Here is a 25842-nt window from a genome sequence, read left to right as displayed (position 1 = left end):
GGCCCGGCGGCAGCGGGGGCTGGGCGCCAACCCCGGAGCTCTGCGGGGGGAAGCGGCCGCCACTTCCCCCCGGGCGCCCCGGGTCCCCCACGCTCCAGTCCCGGTGCCCCGCGGCAACACCAGTCCAAGCCAAGTGCAGAGGAGGAGCGAGATTCTCTCCGCTTCCCTCCCGGGCAGAGCAGGCGGGGAAGGGCGGGGGACGCAGTCAGGCTGGGCGCCTCCCCACAGGGCCCCCGGGCCCCGGCCGCGCGGCGGCGGCCACGGCGCGCACCCCGGAGGAGCCCGCGCCGGGGCCCGCGCCCGTCCCGACCCCAGCCGGGCAGGAGGGCGCCGGGAAGCCCGAGCCCCAGCGAAGCCCGAGCCCCAGCGAAGCTCGCGTCACGCCAAGTTCCCCGCAGCGCGCGGCCGCCCGGCGGGGCTCCCCGTCCGGGGTCGCCGAGGCGGACGACGGCCCTGGCGGCCCGCGGGGCCGGCGACGCGGGGAGGCCGAGGCCCCGCGCCAGGCGCGCGCGCCGCCCCAACTTTTCCCCTCGCCCCGGGGCGGGCCGCGGCCTAGCCCGGTCCGCCGGGGCCTCGCGCGGCCCGCCCCGCCGCCGCCGCGCCGCCCTGGCCGCCGGGGCCTCTCCGGCCGGGCGGCGGCCCGCTCACCTGCGATCGATCCCCGCAGCGCCGCCGACCCCTCCGACGCCCCGCCCCCGCCCGCGGCCCGAGACCCACGGACACCGAGGCGGAAGTGCGGCCCGCCGCCCGGCCGACAGACAACCCGCCCCGCCACTCGCCGCGCCCCGCGCCGCGGGGTCGGCCGCCTCTCGCCCAATCAGCGACCGGCCCGAAGGCCGCGTCAGGGGCGGGACTATGCCGCTCACGTCCTAGGGGCGGTCTCCCTTGGAGTGCCGCCCTCTCGAAGGAGTGACTGCATTCGTAACCAATCACCAGGAAGAAGAGGCGGGATTATGCAAACACGACCCCGGGGTGAGGCGGGCGGGAAGGAGGACAGGGCGTGGCCGCGCGGGACGCGAGTTTACAAACAGTGAATCAGGGGGTGGGGCGGGGCCGCCCAGCCCGGCGCGGCTCCCCACCGACGCCCGGACCGGCTCCGGTCTTTGCATGCTACCTGTCATCGCCACCAAGAGCCGTTGCGAGAAATGACACCCGCCCCGCTGCCTCCCAGCCACGGCCGCGGGCCCTGCCGGCCCCGCGTGGCCTCGGCCGGCCCGGATCTGGAGTCGCGCCCGGGGCTGGCACGTCGCCGGCTCCTAAGCGGCGGGCGAGTTAACCCACCCGAGTTCCTGTGCAGTCGGGGCCCCCAGCCCTCGTGACATGGACGGGAGGCTCGGCCTGGGGGGGTGGCAGCACCGGGGACTTCCGACTGAAACCGGGGCCAGGCTGGGGACAAGCAGGGTTGGCGACCAGGGCTGCCGGCAGGCGTTGCCACGTGAGGACGGAGGTGCAGGGGGTAAACCCCCTCCAGAGGAGCAAGGACCAGGGGTCTGCTGGAGCCAGCCACACCTGAAGCTCGCCAAATCGGCTCTGAACTTTCAGTTACCTGAGCACCTACATTTTCTTTTTTTTCCTGAAGTCCAGTCCAGAGTCCTGTGCAACCACAGAACCCTGACAGATCCCGGTGAAGTCCCCACCTCACTGCAAGCACAGTGGGTCCGCACACAGGTGGCCCCTGGCCAGGACAGGCTGGACCTCTGGGCCCTGGGCAGAAGCCTGTGTGGTGAAGCCTGGGGCCTCTGTGGGTGGGGCAGGGCCCCTGCCTTGGCTCCCAGCCCAGGAGCTGCAGCCCCATACTGGGCCCACTGTCAGCAGCACTGCCCAGCCTGTGGGTACCTGGGAAGGAGTCCCTGTGCTGTGCCTGAAGAGAGATGGGAGGGAGGCGGGCCAGCCTCCGAAACAAAGGCGTTACCATGGTTACCTCTGAAGAGAGCAGCTCCAGCCTGCAGAAGGAAGGGTGCGGCGGTGGTGGCTAGCCGGCCCCCAGCCAGGACAAGGACGGCAGGCTGTTGCCACGGAGATGGCCAGGCCGACCAAGCTTCACAGCTTTCCTTGGGTCCTGGCCCAGAAGGCCCAGGGTCCCCCAGACCTCCACTCTGCATACCTCTCACTTTGATGAAACTCTGACCCCTGTGGAAGGGACATGGCCCTGAGGGACTCAGCCTGCGTTCTGGTGAGCCAAGGCTCAGGCTGTGTCCATGGGGGGGAGGGGGGGGCCTCGTGGGCTCTGACCTCAGATGGGCTGAGGGTTGGGACAGGACTTTTAAGAGGTGCGATGATGGGCCCAGGGGCCAGCTGTGGCCTGGTCCTGGAGCAGGGCTGGTTGGCAGCGGTGGGAAGGGACACGGCGGGCCCTGCTGAGGAGCCCACACTCCGGCCCTGACCAGATTAGAGGTGGGCTTCTGCAGCAGCAGGATGGAAGGGGTGGGACAGGGCAGAGTGGCTTGGGGGCTTGGCAGCGCGGGCGATGGGCGGGAGGCGGTGGCCTGACTGCCCGGACGTCCACGCACACTCCATTTCCCCAGCAGCAGCAGCAGCAGCAGCGTGGGGGATGCCAGCGTCATCATTCACACTTCACAGATGGGCAGATCCAGCCTGGAACCGGTTAAGCGACTCGTGGGCCTGCCATGCGGAAACGGTCCGGCCCCAGGCACAGCAAGTCAGTCATGTGTGCCGTCAGTCATGTGTGCCAGCAGCCAGGTCTGGCCCGGCCCCAGGGCTGTGGGAAAGCAGAGTCCTTCCAGGTCTCCCGAAGGGCCGAGGCCCCTGGCCCAGCCCTGGGCTTCACACGCTGTGGTGAATACAGGGCGTGCTGGTCTGGTGGCCCCCGTGGGCCTGCACTCCCCGCAGACCTGCCCACACCAAGCCGAGCCCCGGTGCACAGCACATGGCAGGGACCGTGCCCCAGCGTGGCGTGGGTGGTGGCATCTCCCTGCCCCATCTTCTGAACTCGAGGGGACAGCACAGAGGAAGCCCTGTGTCTTGAGAGGATTTGGGGGACCACGTGCGTGCTCGGGGTGAAGGGAGTGGACGCTGCGGGCACACACAGGTGCCGGGGCAGCGCCCGTGCTCAGGGGGCCGGGAAGCCTGCCGGGGCAGTGTGCACTGTGCCCTGTACCCCAGCTCCGTGCTCTTCGTCCGACTTCACTCTTACCTCCTCACCAGGGCTGGGAGCCTGGCTTTATCGCTTCATCTGGGCCTGTGTACAGGGCCACCCTGCCAGGTCAGCCCAGCCCAGCTGAGCCACAAGGTGTGGCACCCGAGAACACTGTGCCTCCCAGGGGGACTCTGCCTGCCTCCCTGTCACCTCCCGGCCCCTGTCCCCACGGCGTGCACTTCCTGCTCCCTTCTGGGGCAGGCCGGAGTCTTCTGTGGACACAGGCTGGGCAGCCAGAGGGCCACAGAGGCCCAGCTAGCTCACGTGGCCTGGCGGTGCCTCCCCTCCAGCCGTCAAGGCTCCTCTGCAACGTGACAGCGCTCCGGTATTTTTAGGTTTGAACCCGCCTCGTGAGGAGACAAGTTATCAATAGCAGCAGTGGAAGGCCTCTCTTCTTTTCTCCCCATGTCTTTCTTTGGGACCCGAGCTGCCTGCACCCATTCCATTCTGCCACGAGAAAACAGGAAGCGCCCTGATCCCCCTTCAACTTTTTACCCCGCAGCTTCCTTCCCCGCCATGCTGTGTGCGAGGACAGTTCCAGGCTGGCCCCGCAGGACTCGCAGTCCCCACCTCCCCTCAGCCTGCTGGGTGACAGCGGCTGGGTTTCACCAGTTGAGCTATCCTTCCTTGCCCCCTTTTGTCCTGCTTGGTACCTGGGCAAGGGTGGGCTGTGATCCTCCTGTTTGTGCCCCCTCACACGGGCAGGGACGCCCGGTGCCTGCCGCCCAGCCAGCCATTGGTTGGCTTCTCATGAACCTGTGTGCCCAGCAGGCCTCAAAATGCCACCCCCGTCCCCACCACTCTAGTTCCTGGATTATAGGCTGGAGCCACTGCTCCTAGCTGGAGTGCACTGTGCACCTCAGCCTTGTCACCCACACGTGGGGACCCAGGAGAGGCCCTGAGGGACCAGGTGCACGGACCCCAGGGCCTGGCCACACCACTTAGTGTCTCTGGAGGAGAGGGAGCCAGGGAGATGGGGGTTTGGGAAAGCAACAAGCTAAGAGGTTTGCCCCACTCTGCAAGCCTTCCCCACACCCTCCCATAGGGAGCAGAGGCAGTGGGGGCCGAGGACCCGACAGACCCCACACTCGTGGGCTCTGGGAGCCTTGGAGGAGGGAGCACATGAGTCATTTGGCTGTCTTCCCTCAGGGCTAGCTAGAGCTCCATTTCTGAGAAAGCCCAGAATCATGGAGCCCCCAACAACAGAGACATGTTCTTTCCCCTAAGCCTATCCCAGCCTGACAGAGCAAGCCATCTCCAGGACCTCTGCTTTTGTCTCACTCCACCTCGGTCCTAATGTTGACTTCTAGCCCCAGTGTAACCTCAGAGCCCAAAGCAGCTGCTGCTGCTCTAGCCCTCACCCACATCTCTGGCCAGGAAGAGAATAGAAGGAAATGGGCAGCAGCACTGCCCTGGCCAGATGAGCCCACTGTCTTTGAAGTGCAACAGGCACTTCTGTTCACAGCTTGCTGGCCAGAACTTTATTCCATGCCACTTGGGGCGAGATGGCAGCCTTCTGGCTGAGTGTTCTGCCATCCTAAATAAACAGTGGCTAAGAAGAGGAGATTCTGATGGCCCCTTTTCAGAAGGGCTTCCTGCTGGCCTCACCTAACAGAGACCCTTGAGAGTGCCCACCCACCCGCCCATAGCCTGAGGGCTTCCAGAGGCCCAGAACACAGATCCCTCTAGAAGTGGCCCCGGAGCTTCCACACTGGCAGATGTAGGACCACGACACTGCTGTAGAAACAGAGGCAGTGCCGGTGGGGGGGGGGGCGCGTGGGTCAAGCTCCTGGCTCCCAGCCCCCAATGCTCTTGCCATGCAAGGCCTGGGCCCCTACCCCGTGCCCAGCACAGCGCTGTGCCTCCTTCTTCCTGACTGCGGGGGATGATGGGAGTCAGCTCCTGGAAGCAGCTGCTACACACTGGCTACCCATGAATAGCCATAGGCTGCAGCCAGGGCTGGCCCTGGATCTGGGCTCCTCTCTCTGCCCTTCCTGAGGGCCCACATGGGACGCGAAGGGCGTGCGTGGGGGGGCCCAGTGGGGCGGGAGGGAACTGGAGGGGCGACAGCTGGGCTGGGTTAGATTTAGCTTGCTGGGAGCCAAACGCGTTAGCCGGAGCCACTGGCTGGGCCTTGATGCCAGGGCTGCCGCTGTGTGGGGGTGAGAGGGGGCATCACCGAGATGGAAGGCAGGGGCAGAACCCAGAACACAGGGCAGAGGTTTGGACCCTTCCTGGAGCAGCTCTGGGTCAGGAGGGAGCGCTGGCCACGCCGCCCGACCTCCACCCCCCACCCGCACCGGCAAACGGAGCTGGAGTGGAGATGGTAAGACAGCCGGGTGACTCTGGGGGCGCCAGTGCTCTCCCACCCCACCTGACACAAGAAGTCAGGAGGGGAGAAGCAGCCAAGAGCCAGGCCGGGGCCTCGGCAGAGGTAGACAGACGCCCGCCTGACCCCGGGGCTGCGGGGCCCACCAAGGCAAGGCGCCCGTTCTCACCAAAAGTCAGCTTGGGGTCCCGGCACTCAAGATCCAGACTCAGTGGGCGTCACTGCTGTTGCCACGGGGAGTTCTTGGTGATCCTGGGGCCATGTTCCCAGTGGGCTCAGCAAAGCCTGGCCACCTGTGGAAGGAGGGCATGGGGCAGGAAGCCACTTCTACTGCATGGGGACAGCCAGGCAAGTGGGCTGGGGTTGTTCCGGGAAGAGACCAGCCTGACAGGACTTCACGCGAATGCCTCGCTGGTGCCACTGAGCTGAAGACAGGCAGCCAGCGAGGAGATCGTGGCTGGACCCTGGCCCTGAAGGCCCTGAGGGAGGAGCAGCCCAGGCTGTCCGGCAGGTGTCGTGGGCAGCTCGGGCAGATGGCCTGGGGGGAGGCAGAGCCTCCAGGCCCTCTCATTTGCTCCTGGATGTCTGCATGCCCTGGGTTTCTGGGGCCCGGTGCAGTGGATGAAAGTTCCTTGGGGGTGTGGGGTTCAGAATCTGCCCCGCCTGTGACTAGACTCTTGAACCCCCCAAATGTGGAGCCCCACACTTGAGCACAAGGGTCTCCATGCGTCCCAAGGCACTTGCTGATCTAAGTGGCAGACTCTGAGAGGAGAGCAGGGCTGAGCTGGAGCAGAGGGGACAGACTCCGATGCCAGCTGCCAGGCCCAGCTGCCACTGCCCGTGGACCCGTGAGGCATACCAAGGTTTCCACCCGGGTGGACGACGGCAACGACGAGTCCAGCAGTAGCTCACCTTTCCACACGTGGAGGGGAGATCTGTCAGGCCAGGTCTCTGAATGCCCTCCTTCCCACTGGGACATCCCAGGCCCAGCCGAGTCCACCAGGGGGCACTCGGCCGCTCCACTCTATGGCTGGCAAATGGAGTCTTGCTGGTCACAATGTGGCTGGTCAGCTGTCCAGCACGTCTAGAAAAGGAGAAGGTGATGTGATGCCAGGGAGAAGCCAAGCCGGGCCAAGCTGGACAGGGGTGTGAGGGAGCTGGCAGGGCCGAGGGGTGGCGGGAAGCTGGCTGGAGAAGCACTAGACAGGCGCTGCCTCCCCCCGAAAGCCTGCAGAAGGCAAGGCCCGACAGCGCGGGGAGCAGGGCTGTGCTCCCGTCTCCTCGGACTGACCTTGCACTGCCACTTCCTGCTTCTGCCTGATGTTGCCTCCGCTGGAAATGGAAATGGAAGGCAGCAAGGCCACTTGGGTGGAAAAATTAATGAGTGCACGTGCACGTGCGCGCGCGCGCGCGCGTGTGTGTGTGTGTGTGTGTGTGTGTGTGTGCTGGGGCTTGAACTCAGAACTTCACGTTTCCCTCAAGGCTGGCGCTCCACTGAGTTGAGCTACAGCTCCAGTTCTGGCTTTTTCCTGCTTAATTGGAGATAAGGAATCTCATGGACTTTCCTGCTTGGGCTGGCTCTGAACCACAGTCCTCAGATATTAGCTTTCTGTGTACACATTTCCCAGCCACAGCCCTCATCCGCACCCCGAAGTCCCAGGCCCTCGGGGAACCCCTGGGGGTGCTGCTTCTGTTGGGTCTCCACCACCCCATCAGCCTCCCGGCATGCTTCCAGCATCCTCCCGTTCTCAGGTCTGGTGAGTGTGTGTCCTGGGCTGACCCCCAACCCCTGCCCGCCTCGGCACTTCATGACATCAACCCACCCTACATGGCGGAGGTGACTGCCTCCTCCAGGCACATCTCCACCACCTGTCCCCGCAGGTAGACGCACACGTCCAGAGAGCGCCCAGACATTCAGACCCCCCCCCCCAGTGCTCAGCCCCGAGGCCCCTCCCTCCCCGCCCCCACCAGGGACCTGTCTTCATTCACTGGGTCTGGAGGCCCAGAGCTGAAAGAAGTTGGAACCCTCATTCATTGTTTTCCAGGCAGGGCTGCTTCCCCGAGAAGCCACCTGATCACTGCCCCAATCCCGAGAGACCCTGGAAGTACACAGAGCTGCCTGGGATAAACTGAGGCAGCAGCTGGGATGGCGGCAGCGGGATGGCTCTAGTCCCGCCCCTCTCCCCAGGGATGCACTGCGCAGTCCTCTCAGAAGCTGCTCTGCCCTCCACCAGGCCTGCCCACTTCTCTATGATGCCTGCAGACTGTGGGGAGGGGCAGGGCCAGGTCCCGCTGGGCCTTCTTCCGGGATATCCCCACTACACCCTCACCACACTGCACTCACACACGTGTACGTGTGCACACAGCCCAACCACCATAGTGAGGAGCTTCAGAGCAGCTCGGGTGAGATGGGGACCCCCAGAGGGGCCCATGGGGGAGCCAGGTGTCTGAGACTGAGCAGCCATATTGAAGGGGGTGGGCAATCCCCCCTGCCAGTCAGGCTCCAGGCCCGACCCTCGGCCCCCAGAACCTGGGCAGCAGCAGGGGAAGGCTGAGGCTTCTCTGTGGTCACAGCCCTCCTCTGCAGGCCACCTGCCCACACAGGGCAGGGCCGGGGGGTCAGGGCCTGGCCACCAGCCCAGGCCGAGCTGCCAGCCTGAGGCCTGCAGGACCAGGGTCAGCGGGCACAGGTGTTGTCTCCGTGCTGCCTCAGCTGGAGCTGCAGGGCACGACCCACCGGGCGAGGGCAAGGTTGAGGTCAAGAATGGGAGAAGAAGGTCGAGTATGTGGCGGGGTGGGCTGTGTCCCCTCCCCCAGGGCTAGGCTCTCCACCTCTGCCCAACGGGTACCCCAGCGGGTAGCCCAACGGGTGAGTCTGGGGACAGCCCTGAAGTTCAGGCCTGAGGATGGCTGGCCCGGGAGGGGCGTCCTGGCGTGCTGGCTGGAGGTCCCCTCAGGCAGGCCCGGCATGTGGCCATGTTTCGCCCTGGGAGAGGCCACCCAACACCCCTGGGGATGGGGTAGGGGTCTGGTCATGCAGGCCCCGTAGCCCCCAGGCCACCGAAGCCCCCCGCAGCTGCCCGCCTCGCCTGGGCCCTAGAGGCGCAGGCAGGAAGGCCGCCCCTGCTCTCCTGTCTGGTTTCCATCCTGGTTTTACTCTTAAGGCCCAGAGGAGGCCACACAACACACTCGTTCGCCCCGTGGGCTGGCGCCCTGTGTGAAGGCTGCGGCCTCACGTGCCCTTTGGATAAGGCCTTAGCCCTCCTGGCACTGCCCTTCTCCCGTGCGGTTTGCCAGGCTGCTGGCCGGGAGCCCCAGGCCGCGCCTGGATGAGCTTCCCAGCCCCTGGGCCCCGGTGTCCACCCTGCCCTCCGTTTCTTCTCCAGCTGGAGGCGCAGCCAGGCAGCGGAGCTGATGGGGAGCCGGAACCTGACTTTGTTGGTGTGTGGGTGTGTCACTGGAGTGGAGTGTCACTGCCGTGGAGTGTCACTGCCATGGAGTGTCACTGCCGTGGAGTGTCCCTGGAGTGGAGTGTCACTGGAGTGTCACCGGTGTGGAGTGTCACTGGTGTGGGGTGTCACCGGTGTGGAGTGTCACTGCTGTGGAGTGTCACTGGAGTGGAGTGTCACTGCCGTGGAGTGTCACCGGTGTGGAGTGTCACCGCCGTGGAGTGTCACCGGAGTGGAGTGTCACCGCCATGGAGTGTCACCACCGTGCAGTGTCACCGCCGTGGAGTGTCACCACCGTGCAGTGTCACCACCGTGCAGTGTCACCGCCGTGGAGTGTCACCGCCGTGCAGTGTCACTGCTGCAGCAGTGTCACTGGGGTGGGGGCGTGTCACTGTCAGCTCACAGGCCAGGTTGACTCTGCCTCTCAGTGCCCCATCAGCTCTGAGTGAACAGCAGGGGCAGCTGCGGGCCAAGCAGCAGGCCACACCCTTCCTGTGATGGAGGTGGCCTCTCTATGGTCAGCGGGGTCTGATATTGGCAGAGCCCTTCCTCCCCCCTACCGTGTCTCACTCTGCCCTAGGCTCAGATCAAAGGCCATCTGCTGGGCCCCTGACCTCATGGCCTCAGGATGGCAAAGGCCCTGTGCCTAGGCAGTGTCTGAGGCCACAGCCTGTGGCTCTGGGGAGAGCAGGGATTCCTAGGGCATCACAGAGAGCATGGCTGTGCCAGCCTCTGCTCTCCTCCACTCCCCCTCCATCCTCTCGCCACAACTCTGCTGCCGGCCAGGTGCTGTGACTGACAGCCCAGTGCAGTGGAGGTTTCCGCTGTGCTGTTAGCGCCTCTCCCTTTGGGGGAGAATGGACAGGGGCAGCTTGGAGAGGCAGGAGAGGCCACAGGACAAGCTCCCTGCCCGAAAAGAAAGCCAGAGCAGGGAAAGCGCGGGCAGGGGTGCCTGGATGCAGTGGTTCCTGAATGTCTTCCCTGAGCTTCTCAGACCTGAGCAACAACATACGGGCCGTTTCCTCAGGGCTTCCAGGAGTTTTCTGTTTTGTTTTGTTCATTTCTAGCCAAAGGACAGCCATCTCCTTCTTAACTCTTGAACCTTGATCTGCCTGACCCCAAAGACAGAGAGGATCAGATGTAGCTTTTTATTCCAAATTGGTGGCCTCAGACACCATTTTTATCATGCCGGGGCCCTGAGCTCATCAGGATGCGCCCGGAGCTGGCTCAGAATGTCACGGGATGGGGGGGAGGGGGGAGAGACAAGGAACAAAAAAAGAAAAATCTGCATTCCCATATTCAAATGAGCTCTGCAGAACAAGAGAGAATATCAGGTCCTTTGAAGGGGAGGTGCAGCGCTGGCCCTGCACCCCGACTGGGCCCTGGCGGTCCCTAGGACAGCAGCTGGCCTTCCGTGGCCCCTGCTCCTTCCTTCCTCCTCATTAGCGAGCCCTGTCGTCACAGCAGCGAGGGCTGTGCAGGCAATGGCTCGGGCTCGCCCTCCATCAAGGGAGATTGGTCTTTCCTAGCAGAGCAACAAAAAGTAGAGGCAAATGGCCACTCAGGCTGGCACTGGCCAGTCTGAGGGCTGGGATACTGCCGGCCTTCTCCAGCCCAGAGTGTCTCCACGCAGGGCCCAGGCACCCACTGCGGGCCTCAGAATGACTGCCTGGCGGTTCAGCCTCAGTGTGCTCAGAACATGACTCCCCAGCACCTCCAAGCAGCTCCAGGCCTTCTGTGTTGACGCCAAACCGGAGTCAGGCCGGACCACACAGGAGATCTCTGGTCATCTCCCATCTGGGCTGCATAACGGCATCCAGTGAGCCCCACCTTCTATCCTCACCCTGCCTGGACACCCCCATGGCCACCTGCCCCTCCCAGACTCTCCTGCGCTCCACCCCGCCCTGAGGAAATTCCAGCATCCTGGCCACACCATGAGCTGCCACCCTACTTGCCCCTAGACCTCTTCCCCTGCCCTGCTCTCTGCTCTGCCTCCCTGGCCTCCTTGATTCGCCTGTAACTGGCTGGTCATGCGCCCTTGGCTGCCCTCTGCCACTGCCCACTCACAATCCCCACCCTGTGGGGTCACGCCATCCCACGCCATCCTGAAACGGCACCTGCTGCTGGACGGCGTGCAGGTCACATTGTCTGGTCCCCAATCATGGGCCGTTCCTGCCCCTCTGTCGCTGGGACACAGCCCCTGGCAGGACCCTGCCCTCTGCAGAAATGCCTGCCTCGGGTGTGGACCCCACTTACGGGCCTCTGCATCATGGCACAAGCTCTGTGGACAGGAGGAAGCCCCTCTGGGAACAGGTGCCGTGAGGCCAGGACGACGCCCTGCGGGCAGTTTGCCACTGGTTGCTCCTCTCCCTTCAGGGGCTTTGCCCCTCGGGTACTAGCCGTCCCGTGGGGGTTGGTGGTCAGATGTCCAAGGAGGGGGCTTCAGCAGGAGCTGTGCTCCTGGGCCCGCCCACAGCCCCCTGTGGCCTGGGAGCCCGGCCTCCGCAGGGCTCTCCACAGGGCCTCTTTGGGGTAGGTGTTTGCAGGAGACATAGAAACTCTGGGTCTCCATGGTCAGGCCTGGTCCTCCTGGCCTCTGGTTCACTTACCAGGCCACAGCTGCTGTTCCTGGGGCCACACATTCTCTTTTCCACACAGTGCAGAATTGGACAGCCACTCCAGAGACAGACGCCACATGAGACCTGCCTGGTTCAGCTGCCCATGGGAAGAGGGCCATGCCTGGGGCTCTCGGCAGCTGTGCTGGCCACAGTGGTCATCTTCAGGGCCCCTCTCAGGACAGGGCCAGGTCGTACGTGTGAGTGCTAGCAAGAGCCACAGGGAGTGCCCACCACCAGCCGCTGTCCTCACCAGCCTCTGGGCGGAGCACGCCTAGGACTCCTGCTGGCCTCTATGTAGGAAGACCTCCAAGCACCAAAGTATTTGGTAACTCATCCCATGGGGAGGTAAGCCCATCCTATGGGCCCCACAGGGCCGGGGTCTGAAATGACCCTAGCTTTGTACCCCTAACACAAAGTGTGGTCCTCAAGGTAGGGCCTTCTACTCCGGCCCCTGGAGATTGCAGCAGGAAAGACCCACAGACACCCTACTGACACTGCCCTCCGGGGCTACAATCCCTCAGAGTAACTGTGGGATACTGGGGCCTGGGTAGAAAGGAAAATCACCCAATGCCCCCTGCCCAGCTGGCTCCCTGGGGTGGACAACAGGCAGGGCGGTTTTCAAGGGTGGAGGGTGGAGGAGGGGCAACGAGCAGGCCTTGGTTGTGCTCAGAGTCCCAGAGACTTGGACTTGAAATATGCATTCTGGGGCCGGGAGTTTGGCCTAGTGGTAGAGTGCTTGCCTAGCATGCACAAAGACCCGGGATCAATTCCTCAGTACCACATACATAGCAAAAAGCCGGAAGTGGTGCTGAGGCTCAAGTGGTAGAGCTCTAGCCTTGAGAAAATCCAAGGACAGTGCTCAAGCCCTGAGCCCAAGCCCAGGACTGGCAAAAAAAAAAAAAAAAAAAAAGAAATATGCATTCTGCAGAATACTGACCACCACGAGGACAGTGGTGGCTTCAAAAGGACTTTGCAGACGCTTGTTGACTCTGCCCTTGACCCTAGGGAATTAGCAATTAATATTCCCTGTGCCACTATGGAGCCACTGGGGCTCAAACTCCATCTCCTCAGGTAGGTGGTGTGGGGGCTGCATAGAATGGTTGGCTGGGCCGAGGCCAGGAGTGTGGTCTAGTGGTAGAGTGCTTGCCTAGCATGTATGGAGACCTGGGTTCGATTCCTCGGTACCACATACATAGAAAAAAGCCAGAAGTGGTGCTGTGGCTCAAATGGTAGAGCTCTAGCCTTGAGAAAGTCCAAGGATAGTGGTCTGGCAAAAAACAAACAAACAAAAACTTGGCTGGGGCCAGCCTTGGGAGTGACCCAAGAGGCAGGACCTGAGGGCAGCTGCCGGCTGGGGCTGGGAACAGCTCTGCCCAATGTCACGGGCTACAGGCAGGCTAGGAAACAAGAAATGATGGGGTCTTTCCAGCCAGCTCTAGGGAGCTTTGCATCGGACCTCCAGGTAGGTACCGGGTTGGGGCATAGCCCTGCCCACTGGGTGACTGCGGTGGAGTGAATGGAGTCTGGAAGAAGGGGTGAGCTGGGGGCAACCCCCCTTCTCTCCAGCAGGCTCCTGGAAGCCAAGCAGTAGTGGCTGGCTGGGGCCACGGGTCTAAGGTCCTCTGCAATGTGCTGGAGGAAGAAACAGGGGTAGCTCTGCCCCTCCCCAAAGTTCCCACTGGGCGCGGGGGAGGGGCAGGGACCAGAAGCTGCTGTCAGTAAGGGGGTGCCTGGCGCATCTCCAGGGGTCCTGCGGCCCCCTCCCCAGCCTCTCCTCACCCCCACACAGACTGGTTCCTGTCCTCCTGGAGGCACCTGCCGCTGGCAACAGAGGAGCGTGGCTGCTTCCTTCCCTCTCCCTCGGGCACTGTTCCCTGTCTGCTGTCTGCTGTCTGCCTGTTCCTCAGTCCCAGCCTGAAGCTGGGTGGCTGTTTCCCTAACTGTGGGTGTCTGTGTGTCTGCGCGTGGGCATGTCTGTCTATCTGTCTGTCTGTCTGTCTGTCTGTCTGTCTGTCTGTGGTAAGCCTTTCAGGTCGCCTCTGTCCTTGACCCCGGGTACCTGAGCGTGAAGGGGGAGGGGAGCGGGACTCGCGCCAGCTCTTCTCCCCCACCCCCTCCCGCCGGCGCTAACGCTGCCGCCACCGCCCTGGCTGCGCCCGGAGCGCAGTGACCTCGGCTGTCCGCGGCGGCCGCGTCTCCCCCCAGCCCCCGGGGTGCCGTGTGCGGGGTCCGCGGTCGGCTCGGCGCTGCTGGCGGCTCCCCAGGCCCGGGGGCGCCGTTCTGCTCCAGGCTGGGTCCGCTCTGGTTCGTCTTCCCTTATGTAACTCCACATCTGTGCGCGCCTTGCCGGTCACCCTGGACCTGGCTCTGGACCCGGGCCAGGAGGAGACCGAGACCGGGGTCCCGCGCAGAGGGGCGCGAGCCCCGGGGGGCACCGCTCCCAGAGAGCCCCCTCCCCGGCGCTCCACCTCTGGAGCCGATTTCCCTGCACAAACCCATTCGCTCAAAGCGGGACGCGAGGCGAGGTTGCGCGGGGCGAGCTCCACCGAGCGGGGTGCACCCATGGCCCCCCAACCCCACCCCAGCCCCCACGGGCGCCCAGGCTGCGGACGGGGGCAGGCCAGGGGTCACCGGGGCCGAGGGCACGAGGGCGGCGGGGCAGCCTCGAGGCCGGACCTCGGGCGCCATCTCAGGTGAGCCCAGGCCCCACGGTCCGGCCGCGGCCGCGCCGGGCTCCGCGCCAGGCGCCCCGCGCGCACCGGGGCCGGGTCTCCCGCCGGTCGAGCGGGCACGCGGCGCTGTCCGTGGTGCTGCCCGCGCCGGGCGGGGCGGGGGCGGGCCGGAGGCGGGGCGAAGGCGCCAGCCAATGGCGGGGGCCCTGAGCGAGGCGCGGGGGGCGGCGGGCCGGGCGCGGGGCGCACTCCGCCGCGCGCGGCGCTCGGGGTGCACGGACGCGCCGGCGGCGGCTGGGGCTCCGGCTCCGCTCCCGCGCCCGGCGGCCACAGCGGCCTCGTCCCCGCCCCGCTCCGCTCGGATTCCAGACCCGCCCCCCCCCCCGCCCCAGCTCCTGGCCCGACCCCGGTCCCGACTCCAGCCCCGCGGACCATGCGCCGGGCGCCCCCCGGGAAACCCGGCTGGGCGGAGGGCGGGCGGAGAAGAGGCTCCCGGGCGGGGGCCGCGCCCGGTCGCTCGGCTCTCGGCCCGCGCCCTGCCCCGAGTCTCGGCGCCGCGTGAGCCTGCGGGGCCATGGAGCGCGCGCCGCCCGACGGGCTGCTGAACGCGTCGGTGGCGCTGGCGGGAGAGGCGGCGGCGGCGGGCGCGGCGCGCGGCTTCTCCGCCGCCTGGACCGCCGTGCTGGCCGCGCTCATGGCGCTGCTGATCGTGGCCACCGTGCTGGGCAACGCGCTGGTCATGCTCGCCTTCGTGGCCGACTCGAGCCTCCGCACCCAGAACAACTTCTTCCTGCTGAACCTGGCCATCTCCGACTTCCTCGTGGGTAAAGCCCCCAGCCCCCGTGCGCCGCGCCAGTCCCGGGGCGCTCGGGCCGGGGCCCCGCGGGGCGCGGGGCGCGGGGCAGTCCCTGCCTCCCGGGCTGCGGGACGGAGCGGAGGAGGGACGTCCTCCGGGAGGGGCCGCCGCGGCCCGGCGCAGCGCCAGACAAAGGCTGCGGCGGACTCGGGGCGCGCGGAGGGCGGCGGGGAGCGGGGCCCGGGGCGGGGGGCGCGGGCGGCTGGGGAGGGGGCGCGGGGGGCGGGGCGGGGCGCGCGCGCTCACGTGTCCGTCGGCGGCCGCCGGGGGCGGGGCGGCGCGGGCGGGGGGCCGGAGCGCCAGACACCTGTTGGGGCTGCGAGGTGCGTCTTCCAGACGCTGGCAGCCGGCTTCGGCGGTGGGAACGGCTGGGGCGGCAGCCAATCGCCCTTTCAGCCGGGAGGAGGCTTTTTTGGCTTCTCCGCCAAGGAGAGCGGCTGTCCGACAGCCAGCATAGGGGGTAGGGAGCAGCTTGGAGGCGGGGAAGGAGGAAAAGACTCTTTCCTCCTCCCTTTGCAGGCGGAGACGGTGGAGCAGGAGCCGGAGTCTTCCAGGGTTCAGAGATCCCATGCCTGGATCTTCCCTCCCGTCCCCCCCACCCAAGTCCAAGAGACACCAGTGGGGGGGGGTGTGGAGCCTGAAGGCTGGCAGCTCCAACTTGTGCTCTGGGGAGGGTAAGATGAAGGTGTCTGGCCCTGGAAGGACGGCTGCCTGCGTCTTCTCTTCATGCGCTGGGCTCACCCCGCACTCCTGCCGACTGTGGTCCTACCACAGCCCTCCTCTCCCCCCAGGAGCCTTCTGCATCCCACTGTACGTGCCCTATGTGCTGACCGGCCGCTGGACTTTTGGCCGGGGCCTGTGCAAACTGTGGCTGGTGGTGGACTACTTGCTGTGCACTTCTTCCGTCTTCAACATTGTGCTCATCAGCTACGACCGTTTCCTTTCCGTCACCCGAGCTGTGAGTCCCGGTGGGAGCCAGGGTTCTCGCCTGCGGAGGACAGCATGGGGTGGCCAGGGAGGGATTGGGAAGGGCTGGAAGGTGGCGGCCACTTCAGAGTTGTGGGCAGGTGCCCGTGGGCTTGGTCCTCACTGGCCTGGAAGCTGACACGTGCAGGTTTTCCAGCTGGTGCCACTTGGTGGCACTTGGGATCGGATGTTCCTGCAGGAAAGGGTCTGTGGCTCAGCCTCTAGCCGGGCACATCCCCATGTCCCTGAGTGGAGGGAGACTCTGTGCTCACCTGGCCCCAGGAAGGCAGGCTGAGAGCAGGGGCTGCATGGGAGCCCACGCTTGGGGGGAGCGAGCAGCTGCCCTGCGCTGGCTCTGGACCTGCCAGGTTCACTGTGGTGGCACGAGGCCGCAGCGCTCCTCCCCTTCCTCCTCCCCAGCTGGCTCTCCACCCTGCCAGGGCTGCAGGCTTCCTGTGAACCTACAAAGGTGGAGACACCGTTTGCTGGGCAGTGAGCACCAGCGTGGAGTCCTCCTGAGCCGTGCCAGGGCATTCTTCCATGCCTCCGAGTCACCAGAAAGGCAGGGCAGTCATGGGGCTGATGAGATGAAATGAGGTCACACCCAAGGGGTGCCTGGCCTGGAGCCCACACACTCAGGGCCTAGACTTGAGGACATGGCCCTCGGGGGTCCCCTGGGTAAAGCCTTGGGGCAGCTCTCAGGCAGCCCTCCCCACTCCCTCCAGGCAGCCCTCCCCACTCCCTCCAGGCAGCCCTCCCCTCTTCCTCCAGACATCCCTCCCCTCTACCTCCAGGCAGCCCTCCTCTCTTCCTCCAGGCATCCCTCCCCTCCCCTCTTCCTCCAGACATCCCTCCCCACTTCCTCCAGACATCCCTCCCCTCTTCCTCCAGACATCCCTCCCCTCTTCCTCCAGGCAGCCCTCCTCATTCCTCTCAGACATCCCTCCCCTCTACCTCCAGACATCCCTCCCCTCTACCTCCAGGCAGCCCTCCCCTCTTCCTCCAGACAACCCTCCCCTCTACCTCCAGACATCCCTCCCCTCTTCCTCCAGACATCCCTCCCCACTTCCTCCAGACATCCCTCCCCTCTACCTCCAGGCAGCCCTCCCCTCTTCTTCCAGACATCCCTCCCCTCTTCCTCCAGATATCCCTCCCCTCTTCCTCCAGACATCCCTCCCCTCTACCTCCAGGCAGCCCTCCCCACTTGCTCCAGACATCCCTCCCCACTTCCTCCAGACATCCCTCCCCTCTTCCTCCAGACATCCCTCCCCTCTACCTCCAGGCAGCCCTCCCCACTCCCTCCAGACATCCCTCCCCACTTCCTCCAGACATCCCTCCCCTCTTCCTCCAGACATCCCTCCCCTCTACCTCCAGGCAGCCCTCCCCACTTCCTCCAGACATCCCTCCCCACTTCCTCCAGACATCCCTCCCCTCTTCCTCCAGACATCCCTCCCCTCTACCTCCAGGCAGCCCTCCCCTCTTCCTCCAGACATCCCTCCCCTCTACCTCCAGGCAGCCCTCCCCTCTTCCTCCAGGCAGCCCTCCCCATTTCCTCCAGACATCCCTCCCCACTTCCTCTAGATAGCCCTCCCCACTCCCTCCAGACAGCCCTCCCCACTCCCTCCAGGCAGCCTTCCCCACTTCCTCCAGGCAGCCCTCCCTACTTCCTTCAGGCAGCCCTCCCCACTCCCTCCAGACAGCCCTCCCCACTCCCTCCAGGCAGCCTTCCCCACATCCTCCAGGCAGCCCTCCCTACTTCCTTCAGGCAGCTCTGCCTGAGGCCCTCAATGGCACCCTTGACCCCTTCTGCCAGGTAGCTCTGCGGCCTTGGAGCTTGGGGATGTGGCTCCTTCAAACGACTTACTGCCCTGGCCTTCACGGCCCACTCTCCTTCCAGAGCTGTGTGGGGCGGGCTGGGGAGTCTTCCGAGGGCGTGTTTCCATTCTTGCCTCTCCGGCCCCCAGGGAGGGTGAGCTCTGGGTGAAGGTAGAGCAGGGCCCTCTCCGTAGCACAGTGGAGTGGCACAGGCTCACCAGATGCCACCATCGAAACCCTTGTGCGTGGCCAGTGCCAAGTCTAAGCAGGAGAGATACCGTCAGGGACAGGCCTGGCGAGGGGGTGGGGGCCCTTGGGTTGACGGGAGGGTCTAGGCTCTAGGAGGGTGTGTGGGGGCATGGGCTGACCAGGGGCACAGGCACGGGGTGGGGAGACGAGAGCTGGGAGCCCTGCTGTGAAGGAAGAGCCTTCCCAGGGGCCCCTGGTCCACCTGACCGCCCTGTCCCACGCAGGTCTCCTACCGCGCGCAGCAGGGCGACACCCGGAGGGCCGTTCAGAAGATGGCCCTGGTCTGGGTGCTGGCCTTCCTGCTGTACGGGCCAGCCATCCTGAGCTGGGAGTACCTGTCGGGGGGCAGCTCCATCCCCGAGGGCCACTGCTACGCCGAGTTCTTCCACAACTGGTACTTCCTCATCACGGCCTCCACCCTCGAGTTCTTCACCCCCTTTCTCAGCGTCGCCTTCTTCAACCTGAGCATCTACCTGAACATCCAGAGGCGCACCCGCCTGCGGCTGGACGGGACCCGCGAGGCCGGGCCCGAGCCCCCGCCCGAGGCTCAGTCCTCGCCGCCCCCGCCGCCCCCTGGCTGCTGGGGGTGCTGGCCCAAGGGGCAGGGGGAGGCCATGCCTCTGCACAGGTATGGGGTGGGGGACGCGGGCCCGGGCGCCGAGGCTGGGGATGCTGCTCTTGGGGGGGCCAGTGGTGGGGGCGCCACGGCCTCCCCCACCTCCAGCTCCGGCAGCTCCTCCCGGGGCGCCGAGAGGCCCCGCTCGCTCAAAAGGGGCTCTAAGCCTTCGGCGTCGTCAGCGTCGCTGGAGAAGCGCATGAAGATGGTGTCCCAGAGCATCACCCAGCGCTTCCGGCTCTCGCGGGACAAGAAGGTGGCCAAGTCTCTGGCGGTCATCGTGGGCATCTTCGGGCTCTGCTGGGCGCCGTACACGCTGCTGATGATCATCCGTGCCGCCTGCCACGGCCACTGCGTCCCCGACTACTGGTACGAGACGTCCTTCTGGCTCCTGTGGGCCAACTCGGCTGTCAACCCGGTCCTCTACCCGCTGTGCCACCACAGCTTTCGCCGGGCCTTCACCAAGCTGCTCTGCCCCCAGAAGCTCAAGGTCCAGCCCCATGGCTCCCTGGAGCAGTGCTGGAAGTGAGCTAGCTGCCCAGGCCCTCCCGTGCCCCGTGCCCCCATCTCCCGGGCAGCCCTTTCTACCTGGTCCATCCACACACCCACCTTGTCTGCGGCCCACCCTGAACGCAGCACCTCTCTCGGTCATCTGTCATGCAGTGGGGACAGCTGGTGGGCTAGCTTGGGACTTTGCTAGCTGAATTGGAGTGGGGGTGGGCACCCCCCCATCCTGCTTTTCGCCAAGAGGGCCAATCCAGGGGCCCTGGTATGGCCCCGGCCCCACGGGAGCGTGGTCGCCAGTGGTGTTCATCTCTTGCACATTGTGGTTGGGTTTTCCCCAGGGCAGATGCTCTGGGCAGATGCCCGCGCACATGCCACGCGCCCCCCCCCCCCCAGCTACCTCCGCTGCCTCTGCCTCTCGCTTAAGCCCAGAGCCTGGCTCCTACATCCCTCTCCCCTCCAGCTTTGTCCCATCAAGTCTCAAGTGCCCCAGGAGCCTCGAAGCTGTTCTCTGCGTTTCCATTCTGGGTGTTTTCAGGAAGATGAAGAAGAAGAAAACACGTCTGTGAACTTGATGTTCCTTGGATGTTTAATCAAGAGAGACAAAATTGCCGAGGAGCTCAGGGCTGGATTGGCAGGTGTGGGCTCCCACGCCCTCCTCCCCCTGTGCCGGCTTCCGGCTGAGCTGCACCAGCTGTGTCTGCCTGCCCCACCCCCGGGGCTCAGGGCAGGGGCCTCACTGGCCAAGATGCCTGCTGGGCAGCCCCTTCTGCTCAAGGAGAATTTCTCCGGGGTTGTTGGGCAGGAGACCGTGCCACGTCCTGGGAGTCCCGGCTTTTGGGTGGTCAGTGGGGACCCGGGGGGGGGGAATGCCCACGGAGGGCTGCTTTGCCACGTCTGTGCACCTGCCTCAGGCACTCCGCATGTCCTGCTGCCCGCGTGCCCGCTGTGCTGCCCCTGCCACCATTGTGAAGTCACAATAAAGTGTATTTTTTTATTGGTGCTGATTTCTGAGGACTTTGTGGGGTTGGCAGCGTGCCTGGGCTCGGGCTGGAGTCCCCAGGGGTCAAGAGGTGAGGTACTGGCTGTGGTGGTACTTAACCTCAGTGTCCCTGCAGTGCCTGTACAGGGAGGGAGACCCTTGCCCTCCTGTTCTGGAGGGTGATGTGGCACTTGCAAGGCTCTCCCTCCAGCCTTGAACCTGCAGAGCTGCTCCCGCCCAGAAGGGAGGTAGGAGCTCTGGGCACAGTCTTCCGTTGGGAAGCAGCCCTGGGCCCGGCACTCCCCAGGGCACAGGGAGGACTGTGGTCATGCCATGCACCTGGAGGGACTTGGGGGGTCCAGGGAGGGCAGCCACTGGGCGTGGGTGGAGGGGGCCGACTCAGAGGGCCTTTGTGTGAGAGAGGCCATCCCGGGGAATGTCTGGAAGGGGAATGCTGCTGCAGGTTGGGGATAGCAGTGGAGTGGATGATATCCTGTCAGTGAGAGACAGACCATTCACCACGGCAAGGGCCTGGTGCTGCCTCTGGCCCTTGACGGCCCTGCCACCTCACTCTGCAGGGCTCCACCGTCCCTCCCTGGTGGGCAAGGGTGTCCTGCCAGCTCATGGCCACTGCCTCAGGCCAGGCGCCTGGCTCCTCACAGCGGGAGGGGCCTGTGCACCGCGGAGTGGCCCCATGTCTCACTTCTCAACGCTTCAAGGAATCCAGTCCCAGAAACCCCTCCTCCTCCAGATGCTGCACAGCCAGGCTGCACAGGTGGTTTACAGCCCTGGAGAGCTTCCCTCCACCTAAGCTCAGCTCCACCCCTCCAGCTCTTTTCTACTATGGTGTGTGTGTGTGTGTGTGTGTGTGTGTGTGTGTGTGTGTGTGTGTGTGTGTGTGTGTGCATGTGTGCCAGTAGAACTGAGGCTTGAACTCAGGACCTCAAGCTCTTGCTTCGCTCTTTTGCTCAAGGCTGGCACTTACTACTGGGGCCATATCTCCACTTGTCTGCCTAGGCTGGCTTTGAACTGTGAGCCTCAGTTCTCAGCCTGAGTGGCTAGGATTAGGGGTGTGAGCCAGCAGTGCCAGGCCTGCTTTGGGTTTGGAGTCTGCCTCCTCTTCAGGTTCAGGCAAGATCCTCCTCTTGGGGGCAATCACATAGGCCACTTCTGGCTAGAGGGAGAGTAAGCCTGGAGACTCTGGGCCTCATTCCATCATTCCCATCCCAGGCCCAGGTCTGAGTCCTAAGTGGTGAGAAGCATGAGCACTGGGCCCTGAGCAGAGAAAGCAGAGGCCACCTTCTAAAGTCAGATTCCCTGCTCTGACCTGGGAGGCCCTGTGGCTTCCTCAGCAGGCTGTTAATAGGCTTTCCTTGCCCTGTGCCACCAGCCTGGCCTGGCTGTGGGCAGGCAGGTGTCTGTCCCATGGCCAGAGTGTCTGGGGAAGGACAAAGAATTGCTCACCCAGCCACAGGCCCTTTCTCGCGACAGCACAGCTGGAGCCCTGGCTGCCCCGCTGCCCAGCCCCACTAAATGGCTACAAATTGGAGGATAAAAGCGCAGGCTTTCAAGCAATTTTGCCTTCAATCTCTGGAAACTGCCGCTCCCAGAGCCGCTGCGTGGGGACAGAGGAGGAGAGAAGAAAAGACACGGAGCCTATTGGGCCCTGAGCCTGCAGCAAACAAACAGCCAAGGGGCTGTCATCCCAGCCTCTCTGCAGCCCCAGCCGTGGGGGAGACGGATGCGGCCAGGCCCAGCAGCCAGCAGTGCTGCTGTTGTTTACTGAGCACCTACTGTGTGCCTGGCCCAGTAGCAGGAACCATACAGATGTGGGGAGCTGGATCCTGAGCCTGAAGGCTGCTGAGGGGCAGGGCAGGGTGCCTGCTGGCCAGGCGGTGAGGGGCGGAACACCCCTGCAGTGGGAGGGGGGGTGGGGGGGGACACAGACCTCATTGAGAGCATCTTAGAGCCAGCAGAGCCTGACAGCTGCGCTGACCTTGCTCACCTTGCTTGCCCTGCCCTGGCTCTAAGGTGCCTGCTAGAGAAGGTTTGGGGCACAGGGTGGCTGGGGGGGGGCTGTCTTCCCAGTCTGAGATGGTGCCCCAAAGCGCTCAGGTACTGCTCTGTATACAGTCAATCCCAGCCCCTCCCTTCTGCAAAGGCCAAGTTATCAGGAGCCAGGCCCATGGCGAGGGATGACCGGGGTCTCGGGCAAGGTGGGGAAGCATCCTGGCCCCGGTGCTGCTGTCCCCCCACGGCCGGGGCTGCCCTCAGCGACACAAGGAACTTCTACCAGAAGTCACTGGTGCTCTTTCTGGGTGCCAGCCGAGGCCTGCAGCCCCAAGGGGTGCCTCCCCACTCTGTTCTGCAGGCCAGAGAGCGGGCTTGGGGGGCTGAGAGTCCATCTCCTGTCACATGCTGGGCATCTGCACAAAGCCAGCACCCATGTGAAGATTCACTTAAACCATGTCTTCTCCACTCTGCTGGATTCTTCCTGAGCACCGACTGTGTGCTGGCACCACAGGGTGGCCAGGACTGTCCTGGGGAACAGGGCCCCAGTGCAGGGCACACAGAGGAGCCAAAATAGGAAGCTCTGTGAGCCTCAGAATCAAAGCCCTGCTTCTTATCGTGAAGCACTTCCTGGCTACCCAGTGTGTGTCCTCCCTTGTAAGCGGGGAGAAAGGAAGCAGCCTGGATGCCCCCTGCTCCTGCTGAGTCCCCAGTGCGGGGACAGAGGAGAGGGAGGAGTGCCAAGGGGTCATGGGCCAAGGTCATAGAAGAGCAACATGGCCGGGCACCTAGGACCTGGGGTGTGGGGTCTGCCCTAGCCTCGCCCACTGGCACTCCAGGCAGGGGGCCAAATACAAGCTTCCCAGCCCTGTGCCTCCCATCTCTGTAGGCAGGAGAGGCCCGGAGGCACCCTGCACCTCAGCTTCTTCCTACAAAGCACGGCTCAGGCCTGTGGGCAGCCAGACCCAGTGCAGGGCCCCTAGCTGGCTGCTGCAGCTCTGCACCACCCCCCCCACCCCAGGAAGCGGCTCCTCAGCCCGTGCAGGCCTCCCTGTCATTACCCAAATTGCTCCATTGTTGGCTGTGTGGCTGTGCACCTGCTGACAGTAGACAGCGCTGCACTAACCTGTCATTAAGTGCCTGGGTCCCACCTCCTGGCAGGCAGAAGGACCACAGAGGGCTGGGGCAGCTGGGCAGCTCGGGAGGCCCTTGCTCCCCACTGCCTCATGGGTGGGGGGCAAACACAGGACCAGGGGAGGCTGGACCGAAGTTCCATCTACACAGGGCTCAGGCTAGCTGGTGGCCTCCGGCGGTACCCTCGGTGCCCAGGTCTGGTAAAGACAGACGACCAGGCCTCCTGTTGTACCCCCTGCCCAGTGCTGGCGGGGGCGGCGCCTGTCGTGTCTAGAGCAGAAAGCCAGGATAGCCGGGGCTGTGACTACATTCCACCCCGGAGGTCCCTGGCTCCAAGGGCAAGCACGGGGATACAGAGGCTCTGCGACTTGGCCCACAGTGTGGGAGATGTGTGTCCCCAGTGAGGGGAGCGCATGGCAGAGCAGAGCGCTCGCACTGCATTGTGGGAGCAGGAAGCCAAGAAGGGAAGCACAGGAAAGGCCGGGAAGGTGTAACCCTTGGGGACATGGCTCCTGTGGCCTCTTCCTCCCTTCTAGGCCCCACTGGTCATCCTTTACCAGGCCAATCCTGCCATCCAATGAGGAATGAGCCCTTCGTTAGGTCAGATTGACCCTTGCTCAGGTCAGGAGCTCCTGAGAGCCTTTCAGCCGGCGGCAAAACCCTCACCTCGCTCCAAAGTTTAAACGCAGGGTGGCACTGTACAAAAAGAAATGTACTCTTTGCCTGATTTATGTACATCACCTTTACACTAATAACATTTTTAAGTCTAAATTCAGGGGTGAAGGCCTGGCTCAAATAGTAGAGCACCTACCAAACAAAAGCAAGATCTGGAGTTCCAAGCCCAGTCTCATCCGGATGCCAGTGGCTCACGACTAGAATCCTAGCTACTCAGGAGGCTGAGATCTGAGCACTGCAGTTCAAAGCCAGCCTGGACAGATTATTAACTCTAATTAACCACTCAAAAACCAGAAGTGGAGCTGTGGCTCAAAGTGGTAGAGCAATAGCCTTGAGCAAAAAGAGCTCAGGGGCAGTATCCAGGTCTTGAGTTCAAGCCCCAGGACTAACACAAAGAATATCAACAACAAAACCAAGTCCAGCAGGCATGGGTGGCTCATTCTTGTAATTCTGGCTGAGATTTGAGAATTACAGTTCAAAGCTAGACCAGGCAGGAAAGTCTGTAAGGTTCCTATCTCCAATAAGCTACTCAGAAAAAGCCAGAAGTGGTGCTATGGCTCAAGTGGTAGAGTGCTAGCCTTGAGCGTGAGGAGGTTCGGGGTTGAGTGGCTTAGTGGGAGAATGTTTACCTAACATGCTTAAAACCCTGGGTTTGATTCCTCACTACCAAATAAACATTAAAAAAAAAAAAAAAGAGGCTTAGAGGAAGTGCCCAGGTTTCGAGTTCAAGCCCTAGGACTGGCAAAAACAACAAAAGCCCCAATTCATAGTCTGTTTTGAGACTCAAGACAAACATTTAGCTGTAAGATCCTATTAAGTATGAAAGAAAACAACATCCTTCCAGGACACAATGCCCACTCTAAAAGGGAGAAATGGGAGTTAGAGGGAGGGGCAGAGTCCAGGACACCTGACATCACAGGTTTAACACTTCAGGAGTCACACATTAGTCTGGCCACACGATGAAGGGTAGAGAAAGAGGATTTTTTTTTCATGGAGCTTGAACTCTGGGCCTGGGCACTGTCCCTGAGCTCTTCAGCTCAAGGCTACCATACTACTCTTGAGCCACGGTGCCACTTTCCATTTTCTAGTGGTTAATTGGAGATAAGAGCCTCACAGTCTTTAGTGTCTGGGCTGGCTTTGAACTGTGATCCTCAGATCTCAGCCCCCTGAGTAGCTCGGATGACAGGTGTGAGCCACCACGCCCAGTGAGAGGTTTTTTACATGGCTCCACTACCCAGGCCTGTCCTCTCAGTCCACGTTGAAGAATGCCTTGGGGACCAGCACAGCCAGCATGGCAGAGCAGTCCCCAGAGCTCCCGGCTCTGACTGCAGCTTGTCACAGTTGAACTGCTCTGGAAGGCACCAGCTCCCAGATCCATGTGTCCTTTCCCCCGCGACCTTACCCCCAGTCCTGCCAGTCGAGAGCTGCAGGGTCAGGCCAGGAGATACCAAGGGTCTGCTGAACCCTGTGTACACAACCCATTTTACCCTCAGGCGTGCGTGTCACATGCATGTCTGTGTGCATATGTGTATTCCGTTCAAGCAATTGTGTTTTGCCATGGTGAAACAGGCACATTTGAAAGTACCTACTTCATTTGCAGTCAAATTCGTGTTGTTGTGTAGCCATCACCACGTCCTTCTGGGATAGTTCTCATCTTCCACCGAGCACCTGCGTCCGCCATGCACTGAGACCTGGAGGGTTCTCCTTGCTGGGCCCTGGCTCCGCCCTCTTGAGGACGCGGATGGCCCAGCATGGCCCAGCGTCTTGCCAGCTTCAGCATGGTCTCTTCATGAATGCCACATAAACAAGC

General features: G+C 63.6%; 2 protein-coding genes across 6 annotated transcripts in view; one reads left to right on the top strand and one right to left on the bottom strand.

Moving 5' to 3' along the window:
• The window catches only part of Osbpl2 (oxysterol binding protein like 2), a 38722-nt gene extending 37987 nt beyond the window's left edge, over positions 1-735 (bottom strand). The window contains exon 1 of the mRNA XM_090352607.1: positions 649-735. The gene's annotated coding sequence lies outside the window, so the exon portion shown is untranslated. The remainder of the gene's footprint in view (positions 1-648) is intronic.
• Positions 736-14620: 13885 nt separating this feature from the next.
• On the top strand, positions 14621-20238 carry Hrh3 (histamine receptor H3). 5 transcript variants are annotated; one of them, XM_090352900.1, is made up of 4 exons: positions 14753-15049; positions 15873-16039; positions 18336-19096; positions 19695-20238. In XM_090352900.1, the coding sequence occupies exons 1-4, from the start codon at positions 14800-14802 to the stop codon at positions 19798-19800; spliced, it is 1284 nt and encodes a 427-aa protein (XP_090209026.1). In that variant the 5' UTR covers positions 14753-14799; the 3' UTR covers positions 19801-20238. The 5 variants fall into 5 exon arrangements, with proteins under 5 accessions (XP_090209029.1, XP_090209028.1, XP_090209026.1 ...); XM_090352901.1 differs by adding an exon at positions 15601-15755 and having other exon boundaries at positions 14974-15049; positions 18336-19784; XM_090352903.1 differs by having other exon boundaries at positions 14621-15045; positions 18336-19784.
• Positions 20239-25842: the final 5604 nt, after the last annotated feature.

This window comes from Megascapheus bottae, chromosome 18 (assembly GCF_031878675.1).
Source record: "Megascapheus bottae isolate mThoBot1 chromosome 18, mThoBot2.hap1, whole genome shotgun sequence".
Classification (NCBI taxonomy): Eukaryota; Metazoa; Chordata; class Mammalia; order Rodentia; family Geomyidae; genus Megascapheus; species Megascapheus bottae.
Note: the sequence above shows the minus strand (reverse complement) of the source record. Positions and strands in the feature narration are given on the sequence as shown.

Bases quoted from the DNA above. Each gene is read 5' to 3' on its own strand.
- Hrh3 (XM_090352899.1), top strand. From the start codon at position 14,800: ATGGAGCGCGCGCCGCCCGACGGGCTGCTGAACGCGTCGGTGGCGCTG. The intron at 15,050-15,872 runs GTAAAGCCCCCA...CTCTCCCCCCAG, and splicing joins CATCTCCGACTTCCTCGTGG to GAGCCTTCTGCATCCCACTG. The intron at 16,040-18,335 runs GTGAGTCCCGGT...TGTCCCACGCAG, and splicing joins TCCTTTCCGTCACCCGAGCT to GTCTCCTACCGCGCGCAGCA.